The 25,843-nt window shown below is 41.1% G+C and overlaps 1 protein-coding gene and 1 long non-coding RNA gene across 4 annotated transcripts; one reads left to right on the top strand and one right to left on the bottom strand.

Moving 5' to 3' along the window:
* The first annotated feature begins 230 nt into the window (after positions 1-230).
* Positions 231-24,877, top strand: DENND6A (DENN domain containing 6A). Of its 3 annotated transcripts, XM_025154466.3 has the most exons (21): positions 231-695; positions 3,978-4,218; positions 7,996-8,034; positions 8,128-8,170; positions 9,708-9,820; positions 10,629-10,709; positions 11,053-11,158; positions 12,195-12,274; positions 13,583-13,645; positions 14,350-14,405; positions 14,748-14,870; positions 15,045-15,140; positions 17,684-17,778; positions 18,419-18,484; positions 18,579-18,643; positions 19,174-19,263; positions 21,065-21,118; positions 21,207-21,316; positions 21,920-22,022; positions 22,438-22,512; positions 23,014-24,872. In XM_025154466.3, exons 2-21 carry the CDS (start codon positions 4,189-4,191, stop codon positions 23,143-23,145), a joined length of 1,620 nt encoding a protein of 539 aa, XP_025010234.1. In that variant the 5' UTR covers positions 231-695; positions 3,978-4,188; the 3' UTR covers positions 23,146-24,872. The 3 variants fall into 3 exon arrangements, with proteins under 3 accessions (XP_025010234.1, NP_001012799.2, XP_025010232.3); NM_001012781.2 differs by lacking the exons at positions 231-695; positions 3,978-4,218 and adding an exon at positions 5,451-5,648 and having other exon boundaries at positions 23,014-24,877; XM_025154464.3 differs by lacking the exons at positions 231-695; positions 3,978-4,218; positions 10,629-10,709 and adding an exon at positions 5,451-5,648.
* On the bottom strand, positions 5,645-9,773 carry LOC121106678. The gene is made up of 3 exons (XR_005839472.1): positions 9,495-9,773; positions 8,652-8,779; positions 5,645-8,279 (listed from the first exon to the last, which is right to left on the bottom strand). It is a non-coding gene; the product is annotated as an uncharacterized LOC121106678 (long non-coding RNA).
* Positions 24,878-25,843: the final 966 nt, after the last annotated feature.

Genomic DNA, 25,843 nt, shown 5'->3' with positions numbered 1-25,843 from the left:
CAGCGGGGCCCCGACCATAGGGAAGGCGCGGCGACCGGCCTCGGAGTGGACGACTGCGCAGGCGCGGGAAGCGGGTCCGCGCCTGCGCACTGCGCTCCGTGAAGCTGCGGCAGAGGATGAGCGCCCGCCCTCTTCCGGGTGCGGCGCGCAGGGCTCTGAGGGCGGGCGGCGGGGTGAGGGTTCCGGCGGGCTCCTGTGAAGCGGGAGGAGAGGGAGGGGCGGCTCCGAAAGGGCGCGGCTATGGCCGCTAGCAGGTGGGGGCGGGTCTGTGAGGTGAGAGGGCGCCATCTCTCAGGCCGTCCTCGGGCGGGAGGCCGTGCGGGGCCCCCTGCCCTGCGTGCAGCGCTGCCGGCAGATCCCGGCAGCCGAAAGGCCCCGCGCGTCCCGCTTTCCCTCTGCTCAGCGGCTCGAGCGGCGGCTGTCGCTCTCAAGGTCACGCAGCAGCGAGCGCGGAACAGGTCTCTCCAGTCCCAATTCGTTCATAAGTCAGTCCGTATAAAGCAAGCGAGCGGAGATTGTTTGATACGAGAGAGATGGTGGAGCTGCGCCAGCGCTATAATTACCCCGTGACAAGGTGCTGGGATTAGGGAGAGGCGTTCTGTGAAGCCAGGAAGGCCGGGCAGCCCTGGAGCAGAGAAGTGGCGCCGGGCCAGGCAGTGTAGCCAGCAGTATGGGAGAAACGAGCAGCGCTCGAGGTAAGGCAGCAAAGTGCATAAGAAGGAATGGGTACAGTAAGATCTCAGGGTCATTTCATTTTTTCCTCCTCTTTTTTGATTCCATTCATTACTGGGGGGAGCATTTAGCTAATGTTCTCTCTAAGTATTTCTGTTTTTACAGATCTGATTATTGAGAGTCAAGCATATTCCATACTTTATTGGCTGTACAATATCTTAAGGTCTTTTGTGACCAGCTGAATAAAAGAATATCCTAGGTTTACGTGTCCTTTAAACTCTAAGCCCCTGTCATATATATTACAGTGTCCTGAACCACTTCTGTCCCTCAGAGAGATCCCATTATGACAACTCCAAGGGGCAAGGAGTGGCACATGCCAACTGCTCAATGCCTTTGGTGCTGCCAAGTGCCTCAGTGAACAGCTGAGTTCTGCCTATTTTCATCAGGGGGCCTAACCTGAGCCCTCCTCTGCATGAATGCCAGCTCTCAGAGAAGTTGGATGGATATAGATCTCTTTCAAACTTTTGTACTGCCAACTCAAATTGTCTAATGAGTTCAGAAGTTAGATGCAGGCTCATACGTAAACTTGTAATACAACAGTGGTTTCATTCTGTATTGAAAATACAAACTATCACTTGGGTGTTTTATGAAGCCTTTGATGCTTATCAGGAAGTGTCCGTCTTTGAACTGTGGGAGGCAACAGGTGGATGAAAACAGTTAGGTACAAAGTGCTCATGCACTGCACTCTGCAGGAGTAAGGAGGACCTGTAAGCATGTGCTTCTCTTCTGCAAACCACTGTTTACCACAGAATGCAAAGGGACAGTAGCTGTGGCTGCCATGTTAGGTAAGGGCAGGAAGATGCCGCTCAATTGGCCATCCTTCTTTCGGGCAAGAAGTCCATGAAATTTAATGATAGCCATCATAACTGAGGGCAGAACAGCCTGCTCTATAGCCATCTTGGATATGGGAAGTAGAAGGGAGTTGGCTGTTGCAGTTGTCCCCTAAAGAACGGGTGTTTGTTTCAGAAATGTGAGTTAGAACTTATGTACATACCTGCCAAACAAATGGATTTTGAATGGAGTGTATCAGTCTGCAGGAAAAATCCTTTAGTTCTGATGACTTACTGAAAAATAAGGTCTTCTGATGAAGGGTGCTTGCTGAGAATTCTGAATTAACCGTGGCTGCCTAGAGGAGAAAAGCAGTGAGCATCATTATGGACAACAATTCATATTTCTGAATACTGTGTAATGGTGATCTAGAGGGCTACCAAAGTGTTAGGTTAGCTCAAGGTTCTCATTGAGGTGGTGTTGCAAAACAGTTGCTTGGTGGGAGATCTCAAGTCGAGAAAAGTTGTTAGGTTTGGAATGAATGAGGTGTGCTGTGTGAAAGAAGTTCCGTTTGCAGTATGAAAAGTAAGATAGAAATTGAAAATGAAAACACAGTAGAAAAAGAAAGTTGGAGGTGTGCAGCTTTCTGTTGAATTCTCATCCCTGGAACATCAGCAGTTTGCTGGATTGGTTTTTTATTGATTTCCAGGAGCACAGCAAATTGTTTGGGTAATTGCACTATCTGCAGCCGTGCCAAACTTTAAAATATGACTGTCTATAAAGGCATCCACTGTCATGTGGAGCAAAATGGGAACATAAACGAAGTTGGAGCTTTTGTCTACATCCCGATGTTACATCTTTTGCAAAGCAAGCTCTCCTCAGGGGCAGCAAAATTAAGCTGAACTGTAAAAAAGTGACAAGTTGTTTCAGATTGTTCTGAAGGGGTCAGTTTGGGTGATAACAGATAATGATGTTTAGGTTCATAGCAATCTCTTCTTGTCCGCTAGAGGGCTGGGCTGCAGACTAGCTGGCTCACGCACTCAGTTTGCTGACCTGTAGTTGCTTTTTAGATGCAGTGACTGAAAATGTATTATTTTGAGTGGGACAAGTGGTCTCGCAAAATAAGTTAAACAAGGAATGGTGATACTGCTGTGACACTGTAGTGATTCTCTCTACAATTTGTTAAAATATACTGCTTGTGGTCCTCGATAAAGTGTACAATATTCTGTGCATGTGTGATAGCGTGTATCTCTGGACAGCCACAGCACTAAATGGTATCATTTCAGGGCACATCAGTACAGCAGTAATCCTATTTGGATTTTCAGCTACATGTTGTTTGTAGGAGCTGCTGAATGTGTGTGTATGCATTCTACAAATGCTTTCTCTAGCAGTGCATTTCTGTCCTTGCTTTTACTGCATGAGAAGTAAATGGAGCAAGACTGTGTCCTCACAATAACGATCATTACTGGAAAATAACAACGGGTATTGCCTAATAGCTTATGTGCTAGTTTCATGATTATGTTAAAAAGAGCCAAAGTATCCTAGATAAGTAAAAACCTTAGAAAACACAAAGTCTGTAATACATCTAAGAGCTGACTTCCCCTTTAGTTTTGGCTTTGAACTTTGCTGCTCAGTGTTTGAAGCGCTGTATGTGAACCGCTTCTGTAAAAGATTCTGTATGGACACACTGATGTGTGAGTGAGGAGAACCTGACTGCTGAGCCCCTTTGCTTCCAGCTGCAGTGGTCACACAGTAGCTTGTATAAGTTTACAGGGCTCCTCCTTAAACCTTATTAGGACTTCAGCCTCTGCAACTGCTGTTTGAAAGTATATCTTATAGATATAGTGTATAATGCTATTGATAACGTAGTTTGTTTGAAAAATAAGAAAAAAAATGTTAAAAACAAACATGCTATTACTGTATATGTATGTAATATTACTGTATATGTATGTAAGTGCATTTTATTAGGCCTTGTTTTCCAGTTTTAAATCACAATCTGAGGGCAGGGGGGCAGGTGAGATGATCAGGAGATGTTTATGCAGTTCTTTGGTGCTATTCAGTGGAAGGGCACAGTCTGCTCAGTCTCTCCCTGCTGAAGCTGATGGGAATTGGGCAGCCAGCACAATGTGTGCTGCTACCTGATGGAGAGGTCTTAATGGAAGGTGGGATAGAACAGTAGAGACAGCGGTCATAGTTGAAAGAGGGTGGGAGAAAGCAAGATAGACTCAAATGCTGAATGGCTTTGGACTTTTAGAACCAACCTGTCCTGCTTAGGTCTATACTCTGCTTTATTCAAGGAGCTGTTGTGACAGAGGATGCTTTTTCTAGAAGATAATCTTGTCCAAACCCTGCAGAACGAACAGATTACTCTCTTTCTGCATAACTAAGACAGGGTTCAAAGAGCTTTGTAAGCAAACCAATACACAGAGCTGTACGGGTTTAAGTGCAGCTTATAGCAGGGCATTCTCTGTTGACAGATTTCCAGCTCTGAAGCTTGTCCTGCACCAGCATAAGTGTCCTGATGGAGGAAACAGCCCCAGTTGTTCCGAACGTGACAATACTTACGATGCATGCAGGAATGTTTTAACTCTTGGACAACTGACGTGCATTCTCAACCAAGAAAGATAACCACGTTTTACCAACACAAAAAGGGATTTGAAGCGTGTAGGCAGAAATCAGTGTGAGCTGATGGTGTATGTGGGGACCGGGGAGTCTCAGGTGGGTGAGAATGCTTCTTCCTCAAAGGTCATCACTGTTCTCAAAACCTTTTCCTGCCAAAAGGTTATTCCTGGTCGGCTCTCAGTGCCGTTACGTTACTGACTGATGCTGAACAGAATGAGCAGGGAATATCAGTCAGTGAGATGCTTTGTTCTCCTCAGTTTATGTATATACCGTTACATACATCTAAGGGAACACTTTTTTTTTTAATGTGAAAACGTGAAAATAGAGGGGAATATGCAATGAGAGCAAGAGTATAAGCCAGGGAAGGTGTGTAAGAAGCCATGACATCGTATCTTTTCTTAAACTGAGTGACAAGAGCTCTTAGCCAGGCCGTGTTGCAGCTCTTATGTGCAACCAGCACATTAAGTACTGCAGTACAATCACCGCTGTGAGTTTGACCTGATGAAGCCAAGCCTTGGTCTTGTGTAATTCTGCACTTTTACAGAACCTGGGGGTGGGCAGACAGTAACAGCTGGTGGGTTGGAAGTGGCATGAAGGAGCAAGGGCTGAAGCAGCTGCAGAGCCTTCCTGCACAGCCGCTGACGCTGCCGTATCTTACTGCTATCTGCAGTTCGCTTTGCCGCTAATGGCTTATGATAACGGAAGGCTGCTGTATCTTAAACTATTACAATGATAATGTGATTTTGCCCGAGTTACGTTCGTTCCTCTTTGTCTAGGAAATTGCGATAAAGATGAAAGCATCCTTTAGTTGCTTACGGTTTTATTTTGATAGTTAACCAAATGTTGCTAATGAGCCTTAAGGAAGAAGTGCATTCAAATGCTCCTGCGTTTCCCGTTAAGGACGTACAGCCGTGTTAGCTGGGCGGTAATATCTGCAGCTCCCGGCTGGGAGAAGTGGCGGGTGGCCGCCGGGCCGCTTCTGCTGCAGTGCGAGCTTTGCAGGTAGCAGTCAGCCCCAGGTCCGGTGCGGAAAGCAAAGGGTTACGGGTTAGGAGAGGTTTGGTGGTTGCTGCCTGCTCCGGTGTGCTGCTCGGCGCTGTGCAGGATGCGCTGCGGTCCCCGCGCTGCCGGCCGGTCGCTCGGTGATGCCCTGCTCCCTCGCGCTGGAGGCGGGCTGCAGCCCGACGCCCGTCCGGGGTTCCGCGCACCCCCGGCAGTGGTTCGGCTCTCGGCGCCGCTCGCCCCCTCCCCTCCGGCGCCCGCGTGGTCTCTCCCGGCGGAGGCGGCGCGCGGTCACGTGGTTCCCGGCGGCGGGGCCGGGCCGAGGCGGCGGCAGCGGTGCCGCGGGGCGGGGGAGCGGCATGGCGCTGTGGGAGCGGGGCGCGGGCGGCGCCGCGGAGGCCGGGGAGGATGCGACGGAGGAGCCGGAGCGGGGCCTGCCGCTGCTGCCCTGGGACCGCTTCTCGGCCTGGCTGCACTGCGTGTGCGTGGTGGGCTTCGACCTGGAGCTGGGCCAGGCCGTGGAGGTACGTGAGGGCCCGCGGGCGCCGTGGCTCGGGCGCGGGCCGCCTCGCCTCTCCTCCAACCCCCCCCGGAACGCCCGGCTCTGCGGCGCGGCCCTTCGCCCCGCCGGAATCGGGCACTTCCTCTGGGGCGGTGTTGCACGGCTGCGGGGGAAGCGCGGCCGTGCCCGGGAGGGAACTGCGGTGCTGCGAAATCCGCGCGGTCTGACAGCTCCGAGCCGCCGCGCTTTGCCGCTCCGCAGCAGATGGGGATGGGAAATAAACTGCAGAAATGGCTCCGTTCGGTGGTTTCACGTCCGTTCATCGTGTGCCCGTGCGGCAGCCAGCTGCGGCGTAGGGAAAAGCTTCCTCGCTGTGTTCCGTTGTGGCTGGGACAGCGCTTTAGCGGGGGTGCACGCTGGCTGGCTTAGTGCTGCTGTTAAAATCCTTAAAGCAGAGCTGATGCGTGTCGTTGGCTGCAGGGGAAATGCAAATACTAAACCAGCGTCCTATGGCAGCATCTGCGCTGTTCCCACCTAATGCTGGCAGCAAGGAGGGTGATGTTGCTGTGTAACCCAGGGCTGAGGCAGAGGTGCTGTGTGTGGGTGAGGGACACACAGGGCCCTGTGTGGTCAGCAGGCAGCTCTGGTAGCAGTCCTGGTAATGGTAGCCGGATGCACCCATGAAATGAAACTTGAAATGCATGTGGAACTGTGGCCTGAGTTGTTTGTCTTTCAGTTGGAGTCTTAAGAATGAGGTTACTTAACATGACTGCATATTAAGAGGTGCATGAATGCAAAGCAAATGCGGCGTAGTTTCAAACTGCACAAAAGAAGAGATTTCATTTCTTCTCTGGAATCTGCTCAGACAGAAACAGTGCTTTGCCAAAACCTGCAGCTGTAGGGCCTTTTCCCCACAGTTGCATTGTGGGGGAGGATTCCCACGGAGCTGTAACATTTCCTGCAGTTAATCACAGTTTTCTGGTTACTTTCCTTTCACTTCCAACAACATGCATTACATCGGTGGGGAAGTTGGAATTTCTGGCACAAGCTCTGCTGTGGCACTGCCTTTCAGGCTGTTCCTTTTCTTTCCTGCCCAGCACGTTAGCTGAGCAGTGCAGGCAGGAAAGACAGTGTGTGAAGAGCACTGACTACGAAGGGAAGCATTTGGAAGCAGGGAGTGATTGATGGTCTCCCATCATTCTGCTTCTTCGTGTCTAACTTGCTCTTTTTTTTTTTTCCCTGCATTTTCTTTTGTGCTTTGGATAGGCAGATTCATTTTCTGCACCTTCTGGCCTAGCAGCAGCTCACAGAAGTGGTGTTCTGGCTCTTTTCTGTTTGGATTTCTTTAAGGTCATTCAAAGCATTGTAATTAAAACGAAACAAAACACCTTCACCTGGGCTCTGCTTGCTTTCATTATCACTTCATCACTCTGAGGTGGCCACCCATGCAGCTCAGAAGGCTGAGATGTGATGGATGTTTGTGTTTGCTGCTGGTTTTACTTCCTTTGGTTTCATCTTTGACTTCTGCCGAGTTGCAATAGCTGGTGAGCAGCAGGGGTGTGAGTTCCAATCTGGTAGCAGCCCCGTTAATCGTAGCCTAACTGTAGGCTTAATGCTCTGACTGGGTGCAGGTGGCTGCAGCATCGTTCAGCTGCTGAGGGACTTCTGATGGAGTGCATTACTTAAGTTGATTGCAACATCTCCTTGGCATTGCTGAATGCTATGAGGTTCTGCTTCATTCTGTGCTCTTTTCTTACTTATTGGTATAGTTACTGTTGTGCCTTCAGTTGTCGCATTGTTTTTTATTTATGCATTGTAGACAACGCTAAATAACCTTTTTTTATCAGTGTAAGTGGCGTTGTGGGTGCAATTCTTGTGCTTTCACACTCCTGGCTCTCATTTGTGGCCATTGTTCATCCTTCACCACTTCATATCAGTACAGTGGGTGTTCTGTCATTGAATTTTGGTTATCCCAGTCTAACTACCCAGTGCAACAGGTTCCAGACAGTAACACATTGGCTTTCTATAGTGTCGTTGGCTGCATCTTCTGACAAGTTAAATACAAACTGCAATTCCTTAAGACCAGCTGTACCAAATGTCATATAGCCTGAATTTTTGAGTGTACCTTTATAATCTCCAGCTGGCACCCAGAGCACCCTGTAGAGGTGTTCTTTAATCTTTACTCTCAAAGATCATTAGCTTAAAAAGCACGTGAGTAAGAACAGATGGATAGCGTTAATAACTTATCATAGATAGTAGCCTAAAGCTGACAAGTATTTGAGGGTTGTATTGTAGAAACACGTAAGATAAGCTTTCTACTTATACTTGGTATATTTTTAAATGAAATACTATCTTTTTTTTTCCTGTAGGTAATATATCCTCCACATTCAAAGCTCACAGATAAAGAGGTAAATAATTGTTGCTGTGTAAATATAGCATTTGGTTTTAATTTAGAAATATCAGGAGATGTAACTACCCTCTTTCTTTTCCCTACTCTTTAGAAAACCAATATTTGCTACTTGTCTTTTCCAGATTCCAACTCAGGTAAGTGCTTTTTTTGTTCTGTAGTCATCTGCTGTTGGACTAAGCTGTGTTCAACAAGATTGCAACAGCATATATCCATGGTTTGGGATTAAATCCTTCCTGTGGAAACCTTAATATTACAAACAGAAAAGTTACAGTTAAACATAAAACTATGGTTGTTTGTATTGCAGTAAGGCCTGAGAATTCTTTATTTACTATGGGTGAAATATCAGGAATGTATGTAAGGCCTTCCTGGTGACATGCATGCAGAAGTTCTAAGGTACTTTGCAAGTACATGTATCTCTTTTAAACAAAATAATGTTTTTGTCATTGAGGAGAAAAGTGTAAGCACAGCGTTTGGAAACAGATGGAAGGGTTTGGGACCTTCTTGTAAAGATCTAAATGTGCATTTCCTAAACTGCTAATAGTGAAATGCACTTTTAAAAATCAAAAGCATTTGGAGAGAACAGTCCTGAAGGAAAAATATATATATATAATTTACCTTTTCTTTTCTATTCTTTCCTTTTTTTGCTGTGTGTGGTCCTGCTTGCTGAATTCTTCTTTCATCTAAATTTTCCTGTTCTGCTGCCAAAGAGGAATTAGAGGCATGTGGCTGATGGCTTGGACCACCTGCAAAAAGAGATGGCAGAAGTACAGACACGTCTTTTCACATTTATTTCTTTATCAAAGTCAAAACCTGTAGTAACACATTTGTCCCCATAACTGCACATACTTTTTGCTTTTGATTCCTCTGCAGCATAACAACTCTGATATGGAATGGTGCAGATGTATACTTTTAATATATAAGAACTTTCTGGTATACCTGATATTAAAAAAAAAAAAAGCCTCAGCTGTTTTCCCCTTTGTCTTTATGTCATTAAAATTAAGGAATTTTCTCTTTTCTTGATAACGTGTGGGTAAACAGAGGAAAAGCTTCTGTTACTGAAAATGAATTGTATTCTTCTGACTGTCACTGATAATGGTTACAAATTTGTCCAACCTTTGGAAAGTACCGAAGGTACAAAATAGTGCATTAGGAACTAAGGCTGCTTTATTTACTTATTTTTCCAACAAGAGTGGTAAGTAAAATTATTAATGTAGTCCTAGGCTTTCACAGGGACCTACATGAGAACAGCTTACAGTCCAACTTCTGCATTAGCTTGCCCCAACTTGGTGTACAAGAAGCAGTGGTTAAGTGCTTTCATTGAAGAGAGGAATGAAGTTTGGTCAAGATGAGCAGAACTGTACAGCCAGACCAATAGGATGTATAAGAACAGTAGGACAGCTGTCAGTAGAGCTGTTCAGGGACGTAACAATCTGAATCTTCAAAGCTAGCAAACTCTACCTTGTGGCAAGTTATGTTTCTTCTTCTTGTTTAAAGAAAGCTATTTATTGTTGCCAGAACCATCTAATTGTTTACTTAAAAAAAATTGTGTATACATATATATATGTACACACACACATAAATGGGCAGAATTGGAGTGCATTTCCCTTTTTCTGTGGTCAAGTCCTAATGCTGAATGCTGTCAGTTGTTGTTGATCTCTCCCCCCCATGTAGGTTGTCTTGGCGACACGCAGTTCTGTTTTAGATTTCGACGGTCTTCTGGAAGGAAAGCTTCTCTGTGTTGTTTCCTGGACCACTTGGATAGAGATCTACCAGTTTACTTAAAGGTTGGTAATAAAGGAATAAAAGTAATACTTGTGCATGTGTGTGTATATATACGTCTATAAAAGTAGTATCTCTCTCTATATATCTATAAAAGTTGTTCTGAATAATTTTAACTTCTAGGCTAATTCTGAAATTCATGCAGGAAAAATAAAAATTGGGTGTTCTGAGAGAGAAAGCTGAGCAGATGCTTTTTTGTAGTATGTTGATATCATAACAATTAACTAATAATCAGTTCCACTAGCTATTCTTTACGTTTTCATGGATTTTGAACTGCAATGAATCAAATCAGTGACCAGAGCTGTTCTGTAGTGACTGGAGGCCTGGAGATCAGATTGTAGAATCTCTTACATCTGAAACACTTTATAACTTTTTAAAAACAGGATACAGAACATAAACAAACAAACCCGCAATGCTGAGAGGTCTCTCTCTGTTTTGTTTCCCCCCCCGCCCTCCTTTTTTTTTTTTTTTTTTTAAGTTGGAGGCAGTATTGAAAGAGTTAATGGCCAAAAAGTTATCAGGGTTTTCTTATGGAATACTGAAATACTGAGGCCTTTAATTATGCTAGTGGGAGTCTGACCCTCAGATCTATTTATTTTAGTAAAATAGCAAAGTTACAAATGACAACTATTTCCACACAGTGGTGCTTTCTCTTTGCAGTACTTACAAAGATTTTCATGTCAGTGAACAGAGTAATCCTCCTTAACTGTATCTAATCAGTTTCAGAGTTTGCAGGTAAATAACCATATAGAATCCCTTGAAAAGACAGAAAGCATCAAGGTGATATATTGAATTCTTTTGGTTCTTTTGCAGAAAGATCCAGCCTATTACTATGGCTATGTGTATTTCAGACAAGTTCGAGATAAATCATTAAAAAGGGGCTATTTCCAGAAGGTAATTTTGATTTTCCTAGGAAAACATGTATTTTGAAGATAATTACTTTTCAGTGACATCAGGGAAGCGGAACGACTATCTTGCTCTTTTTGCTGAATGCTGTGGTGGTTTGTGGTAACCTGGTCTGATTTCCCATGAGCTTGAGTATGCTCCAGCTCCACTGTTACAAGAACACATTATGTCAAAACATAATGTTTTGTTTGCAGTTGCTTGTGGTCATGTGTGGTTGGCTTGTATGTGTGAGGAAAAGTCACATTTTATGTTCTCTGAGGATGACAATTAGAACTGCGATAGAAGGGGTTAATTTAAAGTGATATTTTTGTGCTGTTATTCTTTATTCCAGTCACTGGTCCTCATCAGCAAGCTACCATACATCCATCTCTTTCGCACTGTGCTTAAGCAAATAGCACCGGAATATTTTGAGAAAAGTGAAGCTTTCCTGGAAGCAGGTAATGCTGCTGTTACGTTGTTCCAGAGATGCTCCTATAGTATCTCATAAGTGTTTTGGAGAAATAGCAAACTCTGTCACATTTGAGTTTGTGCATTTGTCTTTCTGCGGGGTAGAGGGCTGAAACTTCAGCAAACTGGTTTGATTTCTGTCTAAATAATTGAACAGAATCAATCTGACTCTGGATCCTTTTGGGAGGGTGGAAGATCCTTACTGGGGGCTAGCAGTACAGGCAGCTGACATCAGTCCTTAAGTTGTACTCATCACAAGTTGAATCCTTTCAGGCATTCTGACAATTATTCGTAAGCAGCTGTACATATGTTGTCTTCTTGGGCTGGCAGGGAGTGTGTTTGTTTTGCCCAGACAGGAGCAGCAATGGAGCAGTGCTGCTAAATGGTCCCTCAGCCTGCCCCATACAAAATTCCTGTCTTTGTACTTATACTGAGCAGAAATTGATGGAAACCGTTCTTGACAAAAGAATTGTTTGTAATCACCTGTAGATAAACAGGGATTTTTGACAGTATTACGAACAAAGTAAGTTCTAGATCGAAGTAACTTCTAGAATTAGTAATGATACTTAAGATTCAACAAAATGCTAGAAAGCTTGCTAGGCAAACTTTTTTATTATCATCTCCAAAGACTTTTTTTTATTCCCTCTAACTACTTGCATCTCTCCCTCCTATGGTAGCTATTTGTGTGTGTGTTGTTCACAGTTTTTTAATATGTACTTTCAAGGGTTTCCATAACACTCTTTCAAGGAATTGTGAACCAGGTTGCTATAAATGGAAGACAAGATAACACTGTTTTCTTGAAATGAAAACCTTCATAGATCTAATGAAATAATACATGAAGAATGTCAGCTGTGCTGTAAGACCTCTTTAGAGTATGGAGCGAAGAAAATGTAAATAACACTGTTGTGAGGTATTAGAACTAGACTAAAATTTCAGTGTGCACTAAGATGACTACAGTACTATGAGTTATTGCACATACAAACTAGTTCTAAATTGTACTTTGTCTATTTTTTATTTTTCTTTAAGTCTGTAGTGATGTTGATCGTTGGCCACCACCAGTTCCAGGGGAAGTACTACATTTGCCTATTATGGGTGTCGTAATGAAGGTAAGAACTTCAGCACTACTTTTCTCTGACAATGTTTTCCATCCCACTTACTGTGTATGTACTCACTGCACTCTGCCTTGTTTTCAGTGTCTCATACTTGAGAACAGGAACAGACTTACACTCCACTCTTGATTAGGTTCCTCGATTAGGGAGTAATCTTTTTTAGTTCTTGTGGATGTTAGAGAGATGTTTCCAGATCACTACTAGTTGCAGTGTCTATATTAATATTCTGGTATTTGCAGGAGATTAGCAGGGGATGCGAATTTTATTTGCCAAATAAGATATTAAGTATCACTTGACCAGAATTGAATTTTCAGTATTTTCAAGTAAAATGAAAAAAAAAACACATAGATTTGTTTGGTTTGGAAAAAACCTCTAAGGTCATCAAGTCCAACCATTAACCCCGGGCTGCCAAGTCTTCTATTAAATTATGTTCCTAGGAGCCACACCTACAAATCTTTTAACTAATTTTGGGGATGGTAACTCAACTACTTTCTTGGTCAGACTGTTCCAGTGCTTCACAACCCCATCTGAGGAAATCTTTCATATTATCCAACCTAAACCTCACCTGATGCAATTTAAGGCCCTTTCCTCTTCTCCAGCCACTTTTCTGCTTGGGAGAAGCACCCCCACCTCACTGCAGTCTCCTCTGAAGTAATTGTAGAGACTGATGAAGTCTCCCCTGAGCCTCCTGTTCTCTGGGCTAAGTAACCCCAGTTCCCCCAGCTGCTTCTCCTAAGACTTGTTTTCTAGACATTTTACCAGCTTGGATGCCCTTTTTTGAAGAGACTCCAACGCCTCAGTATCTTGTAGTGAGGGGCCCAAAACTGAACGCAGTATTTGTGGTGCTGCCTCACCAGGAGTCGAGTACAGGGGGACAATCACTTCCCAATACTGCTGGCCACACTATTTCTGATACAAGCCAGGATGCTGTCAGCCTGCTTGGCCACCTGAGCACGCTGCTGATTCATATTCAGCTGGCTGTTGACCAGCACCCACAGGTCCTTTTCTGCCAGGGAGCTTTCCAGCCGCTCTTCCCTCAGGCTGTAGCACCGTACAGGGTTGTTGTGACCCAAGTGAAGGACACTGCACTTAGCCCTGTTGAATCAAATACAGTTTGTCTCCACCTATCAGTCCAGCCTATCCAAATCCCTCTGTAGAACCTTCCTCCCCTTCTGTAGAGCAAGTTAAACATTGTACTGTATAACATTGTCTTTAAATGTTGCAGCTTGTCTGTAAGTGATTATTTTAAGCCACTCCTGGTTTCAATACAAGAAAAAGAAATTATTTTCTCTCTTTCTTTCAAAGCTGCGAATTCCAACATATCGTGACAAGCCTGGAACGACCCCGGTAGTACAGAATATGCACCAGGTAGATATCAGATACTGCTGTTGTATAGAGCTGTAAGACAAAGCTAAACAGCTGATTATTGACAAAGCTAAACAGTTGCTGATTTTGTTGTTGTGCCCTTTTTGTTTTTTGTTACTTGTTCCTAAAAGCTTGGTAGCAAATCCCCATATATTTTGATGATAATGGAATTCAGTGTTTTTGAAACTTCAAAAAGATGAATCTAGTGTTGGGTCCTTCATGTAAAAGGTGTTTAAAGCCAATTACGCCAGGCACGTCAGGAGATGGCAATAGTTGTCCACTTCTGGGTAGGGATGGTTGGCTAACAGAATTAACAACTTAAACATCTTTTTAATGGGTAAAACTGTACTCAACTATTTTTGGAGGGTGAAAAACACATTCAAATCTTTTTCCATGGAAGATGGCTGTAAAACAAATCTGTCTGTCTTCATATGCTGTGCAACTCTTGTTTGAAACAGCATCAGTGTGTTGTATCACTTCAGCTATGAAAGCTGCATGCCTATGTGGGGAGGTGGTGTTAGAAGAAACTTACCTTTAGCATAATAAAAAGTTACTTGTGGACTTAATGTACTACATACTGCAGTAGTTATTATTAAGTACAGTAGTGGTATATAGGCTATGTACTGTCTACTATCTGTAAGCGTTTAAGGGAAAGTTTTAATTAATAGCTGTCATGACTAAAAAGCTAGTACTGTGATGTCTTTTAGGCAGATGCTCAGATCTCTATGACCTTACCAACTGTTCATGAAGTAGATCTTTTCAGGTAGGAATTTGAACTAATTTATTCCTAACTGTGAAATTCCACAAGTTAAATATTAATGAGGGTTCCATAACACATAGCACATAGGTCACAAGCTAATGCTTATCAGTATTATTTTTAATACTCTTTTTCTGTAAGGCTACCTAAAAAAAGAATTCAGGCAATGGACAGTTTGAAACTGAAATAAATAAGCAAGTCTGTTAAACGTTACCTTTTGCTATGTCATTTTATATTTTTCAGCTGATTCAAATTCTCATGGAAACCTTGTTTTTACCCAGTTATTAATCAAATGTGTATTCCTTCTGGTTATGTTAAATGTACTAAAATCCGTCAATCTCATTTTAGGTGTTTCTGTCCAGTGTTCTTTCACATTCAGATGCTCTGGGAACTCGTACTGCTAGGAGAACCACTTGTTGTCATGGCACCGTCACCAGCAGAATCTTCAGAAACCGTGTTGGCGCTTGTGAGGTAAATGTAGTGGAGCTGCCAAACAGATGACCAAGTGAGTCATTGTCAGTGGCAGCTGAGTGCCACTTGACTATATCTGAATATAGCAAAGCCTTATGAATTTTAAATTTGATTTTTCTTTAATGAAACTTTCCATTGTATAGATACAAAAGCTTCTATCTTTCTACCCTGCAGTTGTATTTCACCCTTAAAGTACTGCAGTGATTTCAGGCCATACTTTACCATACATGACAGTGAATTCAAAGAATATACAACCCGCACACAAGCTCCGTAAGTAAACCAAACTTTGTTGTGAAAGTTGTCTTTCAAAGCTGCTTGTAACCATAAATCTGCTTTAAACTATTCTGAATGTCTGTTTTTGGCGAGTTACATTTAGACTGTTCATTTTTAAGGATATCTTACAGTATACAGCAGTTAGCTATCGGTGCTGTCGCTAGTTGAGGCAGTCCATCTAAAAATAAATTGTCTTCACTAAATTTGGCAGAAAAGCATTGTAAATACTTGAGAAATTACCTTTTTTTTTTTTTAAGAGCGTGAGTCTCACATCTCCTTTAAGGACTCCTTGTAACTTATCTTTTTATGTCCTACTTTTATTTTGACAGTATATCTTATGTTATTTAAATGCAGCTTGGTGTGGGTATAGACTATTTATGTTTGATTTACTGATCTTTTTTTTAAACAATTTTTTGTTCCTTATGTGTGAGCAGACAGTGGTTGTTGTGTTAGCTTTTTGATTGGTTGGCTTTTACTGTATTTTTCCTCTCAATTTAAAAACAACAACAACAAAACCAAGCCCAAACAAAAAACATTGCCAGAGATGCAGCAGTGGAAAAACATCTGAACGTAGGCAGTGTGCATACAGTTGTATTCCATGGGGATAGTTATGCAGAATGTAATTTAACTTCTAAAAATAATGTCAAGAAGAATTAGCTAAACTTTAGCCAGCTATATTGCATAAATACATGTGTAGCAAAATAGAAAGGTTGTTAAGAACCTTAGTATGTGAAACAGAGCTGGAATTTCTCTGGTTATCTTATGAAAAATAAAAAGATGAAAGGATTGGAAATAGGCAGTGGCTCTAAGAAGGGTGCTTTTGACCATGCACAAAATAGGCGTGAGATGTGTTAATTCTGTGTGAAGTTGGGCTACACTTAACATCCCTATGGTTGTGCTTCTTGAGAATTAGTTTGTTTCTTATGTTGATTGTTTTTTCTTGTGACAGTGATGAGAACATAAGATTAGCCATCACAAATCGAGTACAGCAGAATAAAGTGTTGAGATGTTTTTGTGGATAATGGTCTTTATCATTGTTTTGGATCTAAATGTATCACGCATGTTAAACCGTGGGTGATAACATGGAGAAATTACAAACAATATTTGCAAATCCCAGTGAATTTAAATGAATAGTACTGATGAGTTAAGTGGGATTGTATAAACATCAAAAATAATGAAACTGAATTCAAATGAGTGGGGAAGAAATACGTAGTAAATATCTGAAATAAAATGTTTCCAGATGGAGGTGCTTGAACAGCAGTAAGTTTCAGAAGAGGTGATTTGCTGGTGAGGGCTGAGTCAGTGATAAACAAGAAAAGACTTCAGAGAAACTGATGCAATTTGACACCACTTGTTCTGTGGTGTAATGGGGCTGAGAGATGAAAATTGCTATTTTCATAGCCCAGACATGATACTAAGCTGCAGAGCTGTGTGTTCACATTTCTGTCCTGTCTCTGAATGCCAAATGAGTTTAAAAAATACGTATTGCTATAATTAGCAAGTGGAGGGAGGAATGCAAGTCAAAAATAGGTGTAGAACAGCACAGAAGTTTATGCCTGCTTGTCATCATGGCTTTTTCCCTAAGAAACAGGAAACTTATTAAGAGCAGTGTTCGTGGCGTAACAAAGTTTGAGACTTTTAAGACCAATCTGAAGAAGTGACAATAACCTATTTTATTACAGTAGTTCCAAAGAGGTTGCAGCTGTACTCTCTCCTTAGTTAGCACGGGGTTATAAAATGGATGGCAGCCACTATATGGAAAAATACAGCATGATATGATGTAATTGTAATACAAATCCCGAATTCTTCAGCCCTATGCTGCAATGGCAGCCCTGTGGTCTTACTGCTTCTTGTTCTCTGTATGCATCCTTAAAGCCAGATTTTAAAGAGTAGATGGGAAAACCTGACAGGTTGCAGGCTTGGGAGCAGTGCTATTAGTGTTCTTGTACTTCTCCACCTGATAATTGCTTTTTAATAAAGGACACTGAAGTGTTGGAAAGGAAGCAGAATACCAAGTGTCTCTTTGCCTCGTTGTCATCTAAGTAGTAGCTCAACTGAAAATCTTGTATTGACATGCATATTAAATTACTCAAAGATTTGTCATAATCAAACCTTGAAGCATAGCAAAAACCCTTTCTAATATAGGATCAGATTCCTGATCATTTAAAACAAACAAAACCCACAGTAATAACTCAGATAATAAATACCCAGTTCTCTTTATTTTAAGTGGGCAGGATAGAGCCAAGAGTCAGTAGAAGGGATGGGGGGTTGGACTGATGATCTCTGGAGGTCCCTTCCAACCCCTACAATTCTGTGATTCTGTGTGGCACTTCTATTGCTGTTTAGGCTTTGAGGCATCTGTTTAGCCATCTTCTAAAACTTGAAAACTTTGGTAAGCTTACTTTTACCCGTAACTTAAATTTTAACTTTTGAAAATCAATACAAAAACGAAATAACTTCAAGTTGGCGCTGACCTTTTGTGTTCATTAAGACGCACATTCTTGCTGTCCTATTCTAAACATTGTCATTGTTTTTTCTAGACCATCTGTCATTCTAGGGGTGACAAATCCTTTTTTTGCAAAAACTCTCCAGCATTGGCCCCACATCATCAGGATTGGAGATATGAAACTTCCAGGTAAAGCATAAACGTCTTCTGCAATCCCCTCTGACAAGATCTGTGTGCTTGTTTACAAACAAACGTCATTTGGTTTAATGAATTTAGTTCATTACTAACCAAATGCTCATGGTTATAAATCTGCTCAGTGAAATTTGGCTCTCTAGTACTATATGTCTTGTACTGCCAAATCCAGTATAATATATTGAAACGGTGACAATATTAATTACTAACCATGTTAGTAACAGCGCAGCAAGTAGGAGGTATAAATATCCAGTTAGGATCATGCATCATAAAATTTGTAGAAATGAGCTACATTGCATTTACCACAGTAATTAGGATTAGGAACTGTATTCACTATAAGTAAGGAAGGTTTTGCTTTACTTCAAAATATATCATTCCTGTCCAAGCTTCAGAATACGTATTTCAGAAGGAGAGAAGGGAGGAGGAAAACAAAATCCTGGCTGTTCTGTGGTTAGGATCTAGATTCTGCAATCTTCCTTCTACCCCACCCCCGCCTCCTTTTCACCCCTCTCTGCAGTTCCTGTAGGATTTTATACCATTATTTTTTTCCGAAGTCAAACATCCAGCTAGATAAAAGGGAAGTTCTGGCTGCTGAGGTTCCAGGATTGTTAACAGGTGGCTTTGAATGTTTTGGCAGGTGATGTTCCAAAGCAGGTGAAAGTGAAAAAACTGAAGAACTTAAAAACTTTGGACTCCAAACCTGGTAATAAAGTTACCTAAGAGTTAAATCACCGATATTCTTAGTTTCAAAAAAGCACAGTTTCCTTTGGCTATATGCTGCTGCCTTTTTTCTTTAGGTGTTTATACCTCTTATAAGCCATACTTGAACAAAGATGAAGAAATTGTTAAACAGTTACAAAAGGTAATACTGTAAGTCTCTTAATGGAAACTGTATTGCATGCTGCCCTACCATGTTCTCATTTAAAGCTGAGCTCTGTCTACATAATCACAATGAAACTGCTGCATTCTGATTCCTTTGTTCCAATTCATAACTGAATAGATACTTAGATATTCTCATTGTAGAAGAAAGGCCTTCTTGTTAGCAGTTTGCATAACTAAATGAACTGTAAAACTCGAAGCTTTATAATTTATTTAATTGAAGTGACAAATCAGTCCATCTGTTTTGACTTCTTCACCTTGCTGCCATCCCCCTCACATCTCTTTGGTCTAGAAATCTCATGCATGTTCAACATCCAGAGCTTCCAAACTCATAACTAAAAATCAGCAATTGAAGGGTTGACCTTGTTGCTTTCTTTTCATGTTTCAGCATAGGGGGTGCAATAAGTGAGCTTATGGCAAATGTACACGCAACTACTGGAATAAATACTATTTTTTAAAAAATAATGCCATTTACATATCTGTAATAACACTTTTTGGGATTTTCTTTTTAAGGGTGTACAACAGAAACGTCCTACGGAAGCACAGAGTGCGATTCTTCGGCGGTATTTTTTGGAATTGACAGAAAGTTTCATTATTCCTTTAGTAAGTTGTTAGATTTTGTCTATTCTTATAGGAATTTCTTAAGATGGCTGGGGGGGCAATACAAGTAGTTTTTCTCCTAACACATAGCAGATTCCCAGCAACCTCTGCAAGTTCAGTTGGCTCAAGAAGACGCTGTTTAAATTTTTAGAAAGGAGGAGAGGCTGACTTGTATTAAAGACTGAGGTGCATCTACTCACTGTCTGTCAGGGTGTCACACATTAAAAAAAAAAAAAAAAGTTTTTCCCTCAATCAGAAGAATTTAGTTTACAGCATCTTGCTCTGGGAAATGGCAAGTATGTGTTGTTTTGCTCTTTAAACGTGGTGTTCCTCACGTGTTCAAGTCTCTACAGCTACACTGAGGAGGCAAATTTTGCCTAATTTCTAACCAGGACATGGGGTTTGTTGGAATGCTAAATGTTTACTACATTGTTTTTAATTCTTCACTGAAATGAGAAATAAATAAACTGAAATAAACTTAAATACAGGATTTCTTGTTTACTGTAATAGTAAAAACTTACCAGCCCTGTAATTGGAAATCTTGCTCTACTGGCTACAAGCTAATGGCATAGCTTTATGCTGACAAACAAATATTGAGTTGAGGTTGAACCCATGCAGACTAACAGTCTGGGGGGCTTTGACTAGCACTGAAATTGAAATCTGCCATCTCTTTTATAACCAAATTGGATAATGATAGATGTGTTTTAACATGCTCTCACTTAGCATTTGGAGTTATGAAGTCCCAAACACTTCTGTGCAAAGTTAAGACACTTCTCTGGGCAAGTGTTTAAAACTGGGAAGCGATATGTCAAGCATTAGATTTTATATATCTGCTATTTCCTTCAAGTGCTCTATAATCACTTTGTGGATCACCTGAACTTTTCAGTGTTTTAGAGCATGCCGTGATCAGATTGAATTTCTGTTTGCCCTTGGATGTTAACAATTAGAGGAGTTTTTCCTTATTATGTCTTTCATGTCTTTTTGAGATAGGATGGGCACGTAGGGTGAACCTAAATCCTTTCCCTGGCATCTCCACTGTTGTGTTCAAACTTGTACTTCAACCAAGAAAATGAATTAATTTGTTACAAGTCTTAGATTCTCAGGTTGAGATCACTCCCTACATTCTTTGCCTCAAGAAAAGCACTGGGGGAGCTCTGTTTTCTCAAAAGATAGAACCAGGCTTTTCATAATATTATCAAAACTGATCATGTTCATGGATCAAAACATATGACTGTTTGCCTACAGATTTTAAAGATGAATAACAGGTTGTGTCAACCTGCTTGCGTGATCTGGCGAGGTGGAGCTGCCTCCTGTAGTCAGAGCTTAAGCTCGACTCTACACTGGCTGCCAGTGCCTTTGCCAAGCATTGTTATTGCAGAGCAGCCAACAGCTGGTGCAGCAGCTGGACTCTTAAGACCCACTTCCAAATACTTGATACAAGAGGTTATTGTTTGGAATCACCCTGATATGAAGGTACTTGTGGATTACCAAAATAGGAAAGGAAGCCATTAGCTAGTGGCTGGAGTTCAGTATATATATTCTGTATGTATGTTTCCTTCCTTTCCTGCTTTGTGTTTTCCCCGTGTTGTTATAGAACTGACCAAATGTCAGCTTCTGTAGCTGAGAAATATAAATGGAATTAGATAAGCTCCTCCTTATATTCTTATATGGTAAATATGCATTGACCCCACCCTGTACCAGTACTTAGAAAACTCTGTGGTCACAAGTGATAAGTAAATATACACGTGGACTGTGTATCTTAAATACTGGTTATGCAAACAACCTTTCTTTTTTCTTTCTCTAGGAACGTTACGTGGCAAGCCTAATGCCTTTGCAAAAATGTATATCACCATGGAAGGTATGGAAAATACAGTTGGAATGAGATGGAGATTGATAGAGAAGGCTGTTACTGTATGCTAATGATCTCTTTTCTCTTTTTTTTATAGAGTCCACCACAGCTGAGGCATTTTAGCCAAGATGATTTCATGAAGACGCTGGAAAAAGCGGGACCACAGCTCACCTCTGGTTTAAAAGGAGACTGGATAGGACTTTACAGGTCATTTACTTCATCAACATTAAAAACAAAACCAAAAAAAGACACATCAGTCATATCAGTATTCTTTTCCTGAGCAAGCTTATTATCAGTATTGGTTTGAGTAAGACTTTCTAGGACTGATTTTTTGAATCTATGCTTTAATAGAAATTGAAAATGGTTACTGTAGTTTACTTGCTTAAATTGGGTTCTCTAACCCATTAATAGTTACCACAAGATGCTGCTAACTCTATGGGTATCTGTATGCAAGTATTATTTGGCATGGGTGTGTGGAGGTAAGGTCTGGTTCTAACTTCATACTTCCCATCAAACACTAAAATGGAGATATTTAAAACTCAACCTTGTTTTGTTCCTGACAAAATCCCTCAAGTTTATTGCCTTTCAAACACCTTTTCTGTACATTTTTTTTCCTCAATCCTTTTCTGGATTAACAGAAGCTACTGTTAGACTCTACTTCAGAATGCTACGTTCTTCAGACAGTAAACAGAGGAAGGGTTCTAATACCTTCTTCGACTCAAATGTAACTGCTGTACTGTTGAAGATGTAGGAAACTTATCAGAATTTTAATTAAAATATAAAATTTAATTTTTTTCTGTGTTTTTTCAGGCATTTTTTGAAATCACCAAACTTTGATGGCTGGTTTAGAAGCCGGCAAAAAGAAATGACGCAGAAGTTGGAGGCACTTCATTTAGAAGCACTCTGTAATGAGGTTAGAAAAATGGGTGGTTATGGTTATCAATTCCTGCTGCATCCCTTGGTTAAACATAAAAATGTCAAGAATTTTGTCAAGTACGTTCTGGCAAAACATGAGTTAACTAACCAAGTACAGCTTAGGACTAACATTAAAAAAAAGGGCAATATGAAATGAAGTTTACTTTTGTATAATGATTGATCATGTGTAAAACATCTCTAGTATTTATTTGGTTGGAAATAATATTTTCAATTTTACTTTTTTCATCATATTTATAATGTTATCTCATTCAATTTCCATCCTTGATGTTTTATTTCTCACAACTATATCACAGCTCAAAGCGTGTTACAACTTTTAAGGTATGAACTGAGTGGGTACCACAGCAAATAGACAATAAATACATGTTTATGTGTTTAATTTTTACTTTTGTTAGAATTTGGTTTTCTGGAGTCAGAAGCATACTGAAGTAGAAACAGTCGATCTTGTCTTGAAGTTAAAGAATAAACTGGTAAGTGAATTGAATATGGCTAAAAATGGTTAAAAAACAGGGTAGAGGTATTAAATAGTTGAGTTTACAGGTACTTAATGAAAATGTTTTTTGAGATCTAGGTTCCATAAATCAGTCATTTTGATTATTCTAAAGCAAAACACAAAACACTTCAACCTGAGAAGTTAGCCAGTTTCTCAGCTCAGCCAGTTGTGTTAGCATTGCACAGATCTTGATTTGTTAAAACCCCTTGGAACTCTGTGACTGCTTTGGGTGGGAGCAAGGCTGGATGCTCAGAGAAGCAGAGAACCAAACTTTACTGTGATTGCTGAAAGTCCAGCTGAGCATTGGTTCATGCTGGTAGGTGAATATTGAGAAAACCTGACCAGACCAGCGGGTCACATTTTACTTTATTAAAAAAAGAGGAATTCATTTTCTGCATTTGCTAATATGTCATTTGGGTGTGTTTTGAGGTAAGCTGGCATTTTTGGCAGAAGTCATGCTCTGTTGTACCTTTTGCAGTTGCAGGCTGACAGAGAACATCTTCCTGTGAAAACTGATACACTGAAAAAGCTGCAGACGCACATCCGTGATATCATACTCGCACTGCCAGATGACCTGCAGGACATCTTGCTCAAAACTGGCACAGCGTGATTTCTGTGTGTGTGTGTGTGTGTGTGTGTGTGTGCAGGAAACAGGTGGATGTAGTATGACAGAAGACAGTGGCTTACGAAGTTCGGGACAAAGATCTAAACAGTACAGTAACACTACAAATGGACTTCTCTACCGGTATGGTCCACTGTAACATTCTCACTGTTTTTCTCACTTAAGTACCAGTGCAACTAAAGGAATTCCTGTGTCTAATAATGTTTGCAATAAGTGCTCTTAAAGAAAAATCTGTGGGCATGTGAAGCAATTCCACAGTGTAGGACCACAGTGCAGTGCTGGCACTGCAGAATGTTTTCTAATCGGTGCTGCTATACCCAATGCTGTTAACTCAGGGGTAAGCAATATTGATCCTGTACTGTCCTGTTGATGTAGTATCTGATTGCTTTCCTTTTTTTAAAAACCAGACTGGCATAATGTGTGACTTGGTCAGTACATGTTATACTGGAGTATTTTACTGCTAAACCATCAACAGCTTATCAAACTGTTTCAGGGACAGCTGAAATAATCACAATGGTTCTTAACTATATCTTCCTTCCACCTTCTGATCCTCTTTCCAAAGACTATATTAATTTAGCATCTTTAAAGAAGAGTAGGCAGTTCACAAATGTTTCCTGAAGAGAAATTGCTTCCATTTGATCTTAGTTAATTAGGGTGCTTTTACTCACATGCCTTAAATGAATATCAAGTAACTGTATACCAATTTGTGGTTTTAAACTGCTGACATTCAGGATTTAAAGTGGCTCACTAGTATAAATGGTATTCATCACAGTGAATAGACTGATGTTCTAATACAGGTTTAACATCAGTGATTGCAGTAGTTAGCTGATATGCAGACTGTTTCAGCTGGAGACCGCTGTCAGCTTCTGTCAGAAATTTTTATAAATATATATTTTTGATTTTTTAGGTTTTAATTTTTACTTACAGCAGTAGGGTCAGTGAGGAGCTAATGGGGTGGGGAGGAGAGGATGCTGACTTTAGCTGACAAAAGCCTATGGAGAGGTCAAACTGTGGCAAGGGAAGATTGTAGAGGGACGTTATTTTTGGTATATGCATATAGCAGACGTGCATAAAAAACTAATTTTCTGTACTAAGAAACAATTGTGATGTTTATCTTCTCGAGCAAGATTCAGTGGTATATTAGGACTCAGCTGCTCTACATGCAGTGTTATACTTAGATTTCAAGTAGAATAAACTTAATGCTATGGTGTATGCACAGCATACGCTTTTACGTGACAAGTGGATCAGTTATCAAAGAAATCTACTTTTAAGTGCTTGGATGGAATTTTTAAAGACACATGACCTTGTGATCCTGCTACAAGAAAGTGCTTTTGTATAATAAGTATTTCATACCATCTTTCTAAAAATGTCTTATTTAGATACGAAGCGTCGTGACTATTTTTATGAAGATATGTATTTTAATACTGTTATGTTTTGTATACAGTTATTCATGACAAAAAGTTTCTGTATCGTGTTGCTTAAACTACACCACTTCAGCATTAACTTCTAACTTGGAATTTTGTTTGCACATCCTGATGAATATAATTTCTAATTCAGAAATTAATAGGTGGCCATTGTTATACTAAAGCTAACCTGGAGCACTGTGTAGTTCCTTGGAACTATGTAAACTGGTAACAACCACAATAAATGTTATCACATGACTGCAATACTTATTTTTGTAAAAGAAAATAAAGAGTTTCGGTTTTTGGAAGTGACGTGACTTGGATCATGGGTGTGGCTTTTCTCCCTGCTGTAAGCAAGGCTGCTCAGCAGCATGTAGAGACTGCTGGCTGCTGTGTGTGACCTGATGAAGCCATGTCCTTCGGGTGACCGTTAGGAGCTGATATTAGCTCAAATCCCCGAACCAGCTGCAATTATTAGAGTCTTGTTCAAAAGAAAGGCAAAAGGAAAAGTTGTATGGGGGTTGTTTGCCATCTTTGTCAGTGACTTGTAATGCTTTTAGCGCTGGTAGTTCAAAAGGACCTTAAGCTAGAGCTGCAGGCCTAGGCAAAATGTAGTCACAAAGCTAGGAACAGTCTTTCCTCGTTACAGGTTTCTGATCTTGTCTCCCTGCAGTCCTTTGATGCTGAGCGTGCATGTTTTAACCTGGGATGCTTCAGCCATTTGTAGTGTTACAGCCGAGGAACTGAATCAGCTGCAGAAAGCAGTTGCCAGCTTGATGGACTGGAATTTTTCCATCCTTGTTTATTCAGCTCAGTGTACTTAAAATATAGGTAAAGAGCCGGTGATAATCCTCATTCATCTGGGGCTTGAAGGCTAAATGACTGTGCAAGAACTACTAGTTTCAGTAACTTTACCTGTGTTTTCATCTGACTATTAAAAAACAAAATCAAACCCTCAGCTGGCTGATGGTGGGGTGAAGAGATGCAGTCTCCCCGTCTCTTTTTGGCTGGTGAGAGAGGAGATTTCTATAGTTGTGCTGTCTGAAAACCGGGTTTGTTGCCCAATGTGCAATAAGTCAATAATCACACACTCAGGAGAGACATTGCTTATTTATTTCAGGTTTGCACAAGCCTGGGCGCTTGGTGGTTTCCCACAAGTGAAGCACCCCAAACAAAACTATCTGTGCTACCGACTTAGCAATTTTTCCAGTCCGTCCTCCTTGCAATGATTGGTTGGTAATTTACAATATTGCTGACTCTGTGCTCAGGGGAAGGGTCTTACC

Source organism: Gallus gallus, chromosome 12 (assembly GCF_016699485.2).
Source record: "Gallus gallus isolate bGalGal1 chromosome 12, bGalGal1.mat.broiler.GRCg7b, whole genome shotgun sequence".
In the NCBI taxonomy this organism is placed as follows: domain Eukaryota; kingdom Metazoa; phylum Chordata; class Aves; order Galliformes; family Phasianidae; genus Gallus; species Gallus gallus.
Note: the sequence above shows the minus strand (reverse complement) of the source record. Positions and strands in the feature narration are given on the sequence as shown.

Excerpts from the sequence above, each read along its gene's own strand:
- DENND6A (NM_001012781.2), top strand. The coding sequence starts at position 5,484 with ATGGCGCTGTGGGAGCGGGGCGCGGGCGGCGCCGCGGAGGCCGGGGAG. Across the intron at positions 8,171-9,707 it reads TTTTCCAGATTCCAACTCAG|GTTGTCTTGGCGACACGCAG; the intron begins GTAAGTGCTTTT and ends CCCCCCATGTAG. Across the intron at positions 14,871-15,044 it reads ACCGTGTTGGCGCTTGTGAG|TTGTATTTCACCCTTAAAGT; the intron begins GTAAATGTAGTG and ends TCTACCCTGCAG.